General features: G+C 42.5%; 1 protein-coding gene across 1 annotated transcript; it reads right to left on the bottom strand.

Annotated features, from left to right (window-relative positions):
* Positions 1 to 1316: 1316 nt before the first annotated feature.
* On the bottom strand, positions 1317 to 9832 carry RBBP5 (retinoblastoma binding protein 5). Its single transcript, XM_010079793.1, has 12 exons — positions 9658 to 9832; positions 9117 to 9257; positions 8585 to 8747; positions 8016 to 8125; positions 7721 to 7840; positions 7279 to 7432; positions 7101 to 7172; positions 6409 to 6526; positions 5545 to 5614; positions 5201 to 5430; positions 4739 to 4933; positions 1317 to 1342 (listed from the first exon to the last, which is right to left on the bottom strand). Exons 1-12 carry the CDS (start codon positions 9798 to 9800, stop codon positions 1317 to 1319), a joined length of 1542 nt encoding a protein of 513 aa, XP_010078095.1. The 5' UTR covers positions 9801 to 9832.
* Positions 9833 to 9848: the final 16 nt, after the last annotated feature.

A 9848-nucleotide genomic window follows, 5' to 3' on the forward strand; every position in this document is an offset into this window, starting at 1 on the left:
TGTCTTCCCATCCTTATATCTCATGCAACCACTGCATACTTCCAACTGCAAATTAATAAATCTCTTTATGACTCCTCTTCCTGGTTTTTAATGTCTGCAGGATACTTTGAAAATTTAAATACATAGTGATCATCTCAATAATTACATCAGGGGAAAACCTGAAAGTAATTGCATAGGAAGTATAAAAGTCTATAAAAAAAGGGGCAATTGGAACGAAAACTTTCTTTTAACAGGCTGTCAGTCTAGTACAGAGGAGTGTCAGGCTGTACGTACTGGATAAAGTGCCTCTTCCCTTTCCCACAAGGAAGATGTTACCACCACCTTTATGAAATAAAAAGTTAAAGCAAGGCTGGGAATAAGCAGTTAGCATTCACCTTTCTTCCATTCTTGATCCAGAAGTGGGAAAAAATCCTGAAAAACTACTGTTTCAGTCTGGAGAAATACTGATTCTGTTTTTTCTCTAACTGCCAGCTAAGGAGGAAACTAATTATTTCTGGTAGGGAATGGGAAACAGACAGAATAAAAACACTTGCAAGGACAGAAAAAAACTGCCAACACAGCTTTTCACAGCACAGGCTAGAAGAAAGCATATAAAGTATTTTATCTAGAGCTATTTCACTTGTTCCTTTTCCCCTAAGCAGGTCATCCTTCATGTCTAAAATATTCACAATATGAAGATTCATTCTCTGCAGACTTCTGAGGGTGTCTTGGTTCTTCACATTAGATCTCTATCCACTTGAGATGAAATCAAACCTGGCACAGAATCAGCAGCAGTGTTTCACTAAGCGTGTCACATCACACTGAGCTAAGAGAAAAGCTGATAAGGTAATGCAGCTGGCGTAGAAGGACTTACAACTCACCGAGATGAAAATTAACAGCAAAGAAAGGGAAGTTTGCGGGATACACAGTCATACGGCATCAGGAATAAAAATACACACTTTGGGTATTCTTCAATCCAGGAACAGAAAAAAAAAATATTTAAAAGCTAATGGCCAATAAGCTCTGGAGTGGCAGAGTGCTGGGTACCAGCTTGTTTAGAACCAGCTCTACACGTCAAGACAAAGGCAGTCCAGTTAGTCTCTTTGCAAATCGCACGACCTGAGAGTCAGCATCTTACACCGCTGGATGAAGAGGCAGTTAAGGAGGAATGAAGGCCGTTTCCTCTTCCATAATCATTTCTTACAAAAGTCACTCCCTGAATCCATGAACAATCAGTCTGCTGCGTTAGTCAGTCCACTCTGACTGAGCACTTCATCTATTTTCCACATTACGGTGCCAACAGAGGAAAGAATACAGGAAGATAGAGAAGAGTGTCTTCATAACAATTCTGAGATTGCACCACCTGCTAAAGAGATCAAAGACAGATGAAAGTAAGTAATCAGACTCAAACAGACGTTACCAGAAACCAGAGATCACCAAATACGGTAGCATTTCCAGGAAAAAAAAAAAAAAAAAGCAAGAGAACAAGATTTTCCAGATAAAGCCATTCTTTTCAGAATGAGATATATGCAGCAAGACACCGCCTATGACAAGAGCTCTAGTATTTCTGCGTTTGTATTTGAGATCCCGTGGACAAGGTGCCTAAGGAACTCTGAGCTCTGACTCCACAAAGTTGCAAGCAGACTTACCTGGTGTAAAATTTTTGGATTCCTCAACCCCAAGATCTCAGAGCACAACTGAAAACAACACGCTCCACCTAAATCTGGTTTAAACCAGCCTGCCGTAAGATTTTATTCTAAAACTATTAAATGGATCTAGCTTCTCGGTTTGTTTATACTGAAACCTGAAACACAGCAGCTCTGAGGGTAAGACACGCAGTGCCAGGCTGCACAGCACAGCGACGCGGACGCACTTGCAGCAGGCTCCAGGTCCTGGCCACACAGCTGGCTTCTGTGGTGGCTTCAGCCACCACAAACAGTGGAGAAAGGCTTGTGTGACTGTTTGAAGCAACTCGTGAGTTACTTTGGAAAGCAACAAGGAACTAGCAGAGTTAGCAGCTTCATGCAGGAGAGACGGGTAGGGCAGCCTGGCTCAGGACCCCAGGCAGGTGGCCAGCTGAACCTGGAACGTGTATTTGCACGTGGTGGAACACCAGCAACCCCAACAGCAAACTGGCTGCCCAAAATAGGGACTGTGAGTGCAAGCTGTAAAGAGAACAAAGGAAGACAGACACAAACTTCACGGACTAAAAGACTCCTGCAAGTTTGGAAAGATCTGAGTGACAGTTTCTTTCAGGGAACAATCTGTTCTCCTCGTACCATGACTCACACGGATACTTCCAACACTGACTGCGGAGATCCACCGCGTGGATCTACATCCTCTCAACAGCACCGCAGACGGGAGCACAATAATAAGTCCTCACGAGAGACAGCAGTCCATCACAGGAATCTGAATTATTTGCCTATCGCTCAATCAAGCTAAGGAACACCACCACGGAAAACCCTTAAAGTGCTCACAGGCAACAAAGACTAAAAGCAAATTTTGGAAAGCTCTGCCATCTCCAATAGATGGGTAAAGGAAGTACGGAACTTGGGACTAAACCTGTTTGTTCATAAGAAAATCAAACGCCCATTTTACAGTGTCCAAAACCCAAAGGTAACTGTACTGGCGCAGGTATGCACATCCCCAGCTCAGCAGCACTGAATTCCACTCTTGTCTTTCACAGCAAGTCAGACTCCGTTACAACTACTGCACGGGAGCATTACAAGCAAAACCACACAAAAATCCTCCCAAATATGGCTTTGCAAGGATGTGTAAAAAAACGAGTCTGTCTGGAATGTTGCTTCATCTGAAATGTGTGAGGGGAAATGGGAGTATTGTTTTTCCAGCTCTCAGAACAGACCAATGCAACAGTGATCACAAGCTGCTGGAAGAAAGTACACTGAGATCTGTCTGCAAATGGAGATCAAGCAAATTTGTAACACAAGATGATTACAAAGTTACACAGACATATCTTGAAAAATCTGAACAAAAATACCTGCTATTAAAACCACTTCTCTGAAAACAGACTGCTTGTACAGCTACTTAAACATGGAAAAGTCAAAATATCCCATTTTTGGAAGCAAATGACTGAAATCCGTTTTAGAAGCCATATTGTTAAGTTTCCAGTGCATGATCCTTCCTCATTTATATCCTTTTACATATGCTCATGTTAATTAGCAGCGTGATAAAAGAAAGCAATCAACGGGCCTGCCGATGAACCTAACGGTTATGCTCGTTTGGTCTTCAAACCCCTCTTGTCCACCCAGCACGGCACGAGAGAGCGGTCAGGATGCATAACAGGTGCCAGCAAAGACACCTGAGGATCCACACCATCCAGATAATTCCTTACTATCCTACTTTAAAACGTACTGGATGCCTCCTAATGACTTGAGGAGTCAAAATAGAATCACCTCATTGTGTAAATCTGACCCTAGAAGCTACTCAGCATTAACAAGGGGGTACAAGCAAGGTCGAAGGATATTCTTGGCTGTCTGTTTCATTTCTGGATTTTGCAAGGTGCAGTGTGAAAGGATTATATGGAAGCCCAGAAAACATCCATCACTTTTCCCCCCGTACAGACTAAGTTTCTTTTATCACATTCCTTTTTTCTGCAGATAGCAATGATCAGTACAAGCAACGCAACAGGAGCTGAGCAGGAAGGACAACGAGCAAGGTGGGCAGCATAGGACCAGCAGTGAGGAGAGGAAGGAGTGGGAAAAATAAAATCACTTCTGTATTGTCTAAAATCCACAGCAGCCGCTGCTGAGTTCAAGGAAATGCAAAATTTGATATATCAAATACATTGTCTGTTTGAAACTGTTTATATATCAACCCTGAGTACTTCATTACAACCTAAAAAACCCCCAAAAAACAGAGTCCACATCACTTAACCCAAACATGTGCTTTCTTTCCTACACTGGAATGAACTTTTTCCAAGTAAGATGCTGATGTAGCAAACAAGACAGATGGGAAACATTCAGTCTCTCTGAGACTAGGTCTGGGCCCCAACAGAGGCGACTGCAACAGTTCTGTTCTAGTATGCAACCAACAAAACATAACAAACACCAAAAAAAAGTAGAAAAGACCACCAAAACCTCGCAACCAACAAAACATAACAAACACAAAAAAAAAGTAGAAAAGACCACCAAAACCTATCCTCACTTACAGCAATTGGACGTTCTGGAATTTAACTAAGGCTGCTGTATAGCTAGGAATAGAAAATTCAACTCCCAGATTTTATCTCAGGGTTGATTTATCAAATGGACCATTATCAATGCTCCATTTCCTGATTCTGCTTACAGAATTTTTTTGTTCTTCATCACTCTGTCTTGTATTGATGGCACCAAAACGTCAATTTAAGCTTCAGAACCCTTCACTATTTACATTATTCCCCATCAAGATCTACCCAGCAAAACCAAACATGATTTCTATTTACATAAAAGTTGATAGAAGCTGTTGAAAAGACTAAAGTCATCAAAAGATTTTTTTGCTTTTGAAATAGCGCTCAATCTCTACTAAAAACCCTACTTGCTTTTTATATGCAATAACACAGGCATAGGTACCAGCTGTATTAAAAATGTTAAATGCTCTTCTACTTTAAAAAAATGTAAATTTTTGCCTATCCTTGACAGCAGCTAAACGTTTAGTGAGTAAGTGCCACTCGGGAGGATAAGATGCTAGGACTGTATTAAGTCAGGGTCTGTACAAAGCAAGGCCACCAAGCAAGCCAGCGACGCTCCCGTTGGGTTCTCCTTACCTGTCAAAGGCTGTCCCAGCTCCGCCTGCACTTTACCCTTCGCTGCTCCTTCCAGAGGTAAAGCACCTCTGTCCCCTTTGTAGAGTTTCGGTTTAAATGGAGAATCTTTGTCTTTACCTTTTGATCCTTTAGGCCTGCCTGCTTGCTTCTTCTTGGATTTACCATCTCCCTTCACACCCAGCAGCGGATGGACTTCTGCGGAGAGACAAAGCGTCACCAGAGTGAGTTATCTCTTGGGATGCTTCTATCAGCACATACATCATTAAAAATAAGGATGCCTTTACTCATTCCTAGCTCGCAAAATACCAGCAAATTAGCAGAGTTGGTGGCTCTCAATAACTGACTTCAAAGGAAGGAGAAAAACGAAGGAGTGACCTTCTGGTCTTCAGACAAAGCTAAGGCAAAGCTAAAAACCACCTCAGACGCAGGACAGGCACTACAACAACGGCAGCTTCTACGCACCATCGTTAGGTACTCCTTGTAGTTCAATGTTGGTGGTTTTGGGCTTCTTCTTTGGTGCCTGAGGGCCGTCAGAGGAGGACTGCCTCTTCTTCTCAGAACCTATTCCCTCATCAGTTAAAGAACTCTGAACCGCATCTGGTGGAGGGCCATAGGGGTTTTCTTCTGGATCTTCAACTTCAGGAGCAATGGGTAAGTAAAGCAGAGCCTTGGAGTCCTCCAGTTCTTCATCGCTGTGAAGGAGAAAAATTTGCTTTCATGTAAAACTAGGGGTTATGATAACGTATTATCCAGGGAATATTAGTGATATGCTTTGCATTCATACTTTAAACAAAATATTCTTTCACCTGCTACAGAAGGCAGCAATGGGATCCACACTAGTTACATCCACTTCTTCATCTTCTGCAGCATCAGCACCTGAGAACCAGGGAAAAAAGACAAATTAAAGACAGTAAGGAAAAGACCAAATTACTTAGAACAGGACTGACTGTGGTTGAACATCTAAGCACACAGAAGTAAGAATTAAAGCAGAAAACAAACCTAAAGTATTTCTTTGTAAATCCATCAGGTTTTTATTTTATTTTTCTATGTTCTCACACAGACCTACTGTTATAAAACACCAGTAATAAAACTAGATAAGAGATTTAAAATCTTCTGTTTTGTTGTTTTCACTAAGCTATCTCTAAATCTGATGAGATGCATTTTAATGCTTAATTCCCACAAGCCTATATTACACTTAAATATTAGAAATGGCTAAACAACAATTAATCTAAATGGGAGAAGTGCTGTAAAACCCAGTAATGAGGAGAGCTCAGGATGTGCTGGGAATCACCCTTCTCTCTTCCAGTTTCACTGTAGCCTTTCACCGTAGATGAGTTTTTGGCACCACCACGTGGCCAGGCTGCGCTGCCACGGACTCAGATCCAGCCCTGCTGCTCCTGAGAGCAAGCCTTGTACGAGGATAGATGTCTATTTGCTTCTGCTTTCTGCTTAAACACACACTGGAGAGGGGAGGTATTTCTAAAAAATCTTGCATGTCAGTTGGCAGGAATCGTATCGATTATGTTCGTTCATACATCTTCATTTACTCCCTCCTGTTTTGTCACTCAACGCCCATGTGTGCTACCACGACCACTGCTTTTAATTTTCACCATGCTCATGTATTCAGACTGCTAATTATTTGCTATGTAGAAACACAGTTTATGCCATACCTGTCTGTTCTGGTTCACTCTTATCTTCATCTTCAATGTCAAACTCTGACTCTCTCTCTTCATATTCTACGTTTTCATCCAGTTCTTTGAAGTCAGGCGCAAAGGCACTCCAGTTTTCCTAAACCACAAAAACGGTGTTTACCTTATGCAAAGGAACAGCAGCCGTAGGACTCATGCAGTGACAATCTCATTCTGCATCAAAATCCTCCAAGCCACACACCAGATCACAAAAAAAACCCAAAAAACACCAAGCCTCATTTAGGTCTGCAGTCACACAGCAAATTAGGAACTGCACAAGTTAGTTCCTACTGAAAATACAACGTTGCAATATTCCTTAAATACCGCAAAGTACATCATAAAGCAAAGCTGTACGTTCACATTTAGCCACTTCAGGTTTGGCTCGCTCACTCAGAGTTCCTGTACCTAAACAACACCTTTAGAAGGACACCACTACCACATAAAATGACCCTGGGATGGTATTTAAGACAATAAAAAACTCGACTAGTTCAGCAACTGAAGTGAGTCCCCTCCTCACACTCAACGTGATGGCAAACATATGACAAGTTAGGCAGGGGAACTGAAAAATCTTGTTGAATGGGGATCTAGTAAAGGATTTAGACGCGCAATCATTCAGCCTGCTAGGATGGAGACCACTGGGGCATCCTCTTAACGAAACGATTTAAAACACTTACCACTTGATTCTGAGCCCATATTGACACAACACCACTCGAAATAGAAGCTATGATCGGTCGGACAGGATGCCACTAGATTTGAAAGAGAAAAGAGGAGAAGCTTAATTAGTAAATTAAATTAAGAAAGCTCAGTTTTCAAATTAACAAGAAACACAATAATAGCAGATGGTTTTCTTACTGCTACATCCAAGAGCAGCTCTCCTCTGGTGCCGTGGAGGATTTTCACTAGGTTTCCAATACTCTTCTCCCAAATGTACAGGGCGTGCTGCCGTGCTGAACCTGCCACTATGTATTCACCGTCACCAGAGAAACAGCACTTCTTCCACGGCGTCCTGCGTGCAAAAGCATCAGATATTAAACAGTTAAACAACAGCACAACACAGAGGATGGAGGACAGCGGAGTGGGCTTGTTCTTCAGACTGAGATCTTACGTCCTCCCATCCACCAACAGTATTTAAACTTCAAATCAAACTGTGACAGACAGGTTTGAAATGGAAGCATCTGTCCACTACGCTGCGTAAGATACTGAGCTACCCTTCATCCAGAGACCCCCACTAGGGCCGAGCACACCAGCCCCACCTTTTCAAGTCAGCCTGACCAGCAATTCTGCTGCCTCTTACCTGTTCACTAAATCCTGCAGCTTCTGCATGGGTTCAGGCTCCCCATCTCGTCCACAAGTTAGAATTTCACGGCCATCGTACACCCTGATTATCCGGTCAGCTGTGTTTATTAAAAAGCAGCTGCAAGGAGGGCACAGAACATGCATTGCATTGAAAGACTAAGAAAATAAAACGAATCAGAATGTGCTCCATAAAAGAACTGGGGTTTTTTTTAAGACCTCGTACGCTCTGCCAATCTACCCTATAGTTTTCAATTCATCTTTAAAGGTATCGCTTGACAGATGAGGTAACTCACCTTCCTTTCCGAGCAAACTCAATTGATTTAATCGCTGTGGTGTTGCTGGTTCCAGTTGTCACTCTGAAGGAAGCAACAAGATCCTGAGTGTCTGTTTTTAAGACCAAGATCTGAAGAGTAAGGAGGCAGAAGGCAATCAGTGTCTTCATTGTAACTCATTCCCCTTTTGGTACCTTTCACATCAGCTACTAACCCTGACAACAGAAGCCTCAGCAATCTACACAGGAATAGTTGGGATTCTGGAACTGTAGTTCTACTACAGTTTCTGTGACAGTTCTGCGACATAAACATCGGTTTATTTACACTGGAAAAGGATCCAACAAATATGGTCAAAGACAACAGCAACACAAAGACCTAACTCAAAGACTCTAATCTAGAGACCTTCAAAGATAAAGTGTGATGTTTTATTTAGAAGATCATATCAACACAATATCAATTATTCAAGAGACATTCCAGGAAAGCTTATTTGTATATTAAAACAAAGAACGCAACCCAGAAATGTTAAGCATCTTGATAAAGAGCAGAAATAATCTAAGCTATTGCATCCAGTGCCGCCTGCTAAGTCTCACCTTCCCCTTGGCATTGCCCGTATAAATGTATTCCCCTCGCCTGTCAAAGGAGGCCACGACATTGAGATCGGAATCATCATCCACAGGTAGGACAACGTGTTTGGAGTCTGACAGCGTTAGCATCACCGGCGCCGACTTCATGGGACAAACCAAAACTCTGTTTCTGCAAAGCAGGAAAATAAGTGTTAGTAGTTTATTCTCTTTAAAAGAAGTTTCCACGTTTAAAAGTCAGAAAAAAATCTCAACCTATATCACAAAATACAAAATACTTCTGTATTTTATTATTTTATTTCATCTTTGTTACTTTAATCACAACACGGCATTAAGCTGGTGTCTTTAAATCCCGGTAGGGTTCCAATCACAAAAAGAAAATACACTGACAGCATCTACTAGATTTAGAAAAAAACACTTTGCAAACTGCAATAAAAACATTTTAATAATCATTAGCTCTAGCAAAATGAGAACAGTTCTACCAGAATGAGAACAGTTCTACCAGAATGAGAGCATCCAACCCTTTTTTCACAAGACTTACTGGTCTCGAGGGTGGTACTGAACTTTCAAGATAGGCGAAGGAAATCGAAATCTCTGGTCGCAGTCGCCAGAGAGCACATCCCACTGCGACACAATGTTGTCGGTCGAGGCACTCACCAGCTTGTGACCATCTCGACTCCAGCTGCAGTAATGAAACACAGTTCAAGTAGAAGTTACTCCTTAAATACATAAAACATACACCCACCAATAGTCAGTTTAAAATGATCAGACTAAGGTCCAAACATTAATCCCTTAGCCTAAAAAATAACCTTTGAGCTCCAACATCCAAAAACTTAATAGGTGTAAAATATTTACAAATTTCCTCAAAGGAAACCATCCTGAGATGTAACTGACCATCCCGCGAGGGGCTGGTGCTCCAGCAGCCAACCCGCCCAGGTGCTGTCAGGGGATCAGAGCAGCAAGATCAGAGCTCAGCAAGCACAGGCAGGGGCAAATCCTAACAAAACCGAGAATCACACCTAGTGACAGGCTAGGAGCAAAAATAAGACTAAACACCGAATTCACCCCGAGGCTTTGCTCACCACAGCGAGCAGACGGGGTGAATGTGAGCGCTGATGATTTTGGCGATGCCCCTGGTCAGGAAATCCCAGATGACGATGCGCCCGTCGTTGCAGCCCACGGCCAGCAGCGTGCCCCAGCGGTTGAAGGTGCAGGTCAGGGCCATGCTGATGCAGTCCAGCGTCCCGTCCGCCTCCTGCGGGGAGAGGGCACC

Source organism: Pterocles gutturalis, unplaced genomic scaffold (genome assembly GCF_000699245.1).
Source record: "Pterocles gutturalis isolate BGI_N339 unplaced genomic scaffold, ASM69924v1 scaffold25774, whole genome shotgun sequence".
Classification (NCBI taxonomy): domain Eukaryota; kingdom Metazoa; phylum Chordata; class Aves; order Pterocliformes; family Pteroclidae; genus Pterocles; species Pterocles gutturalis.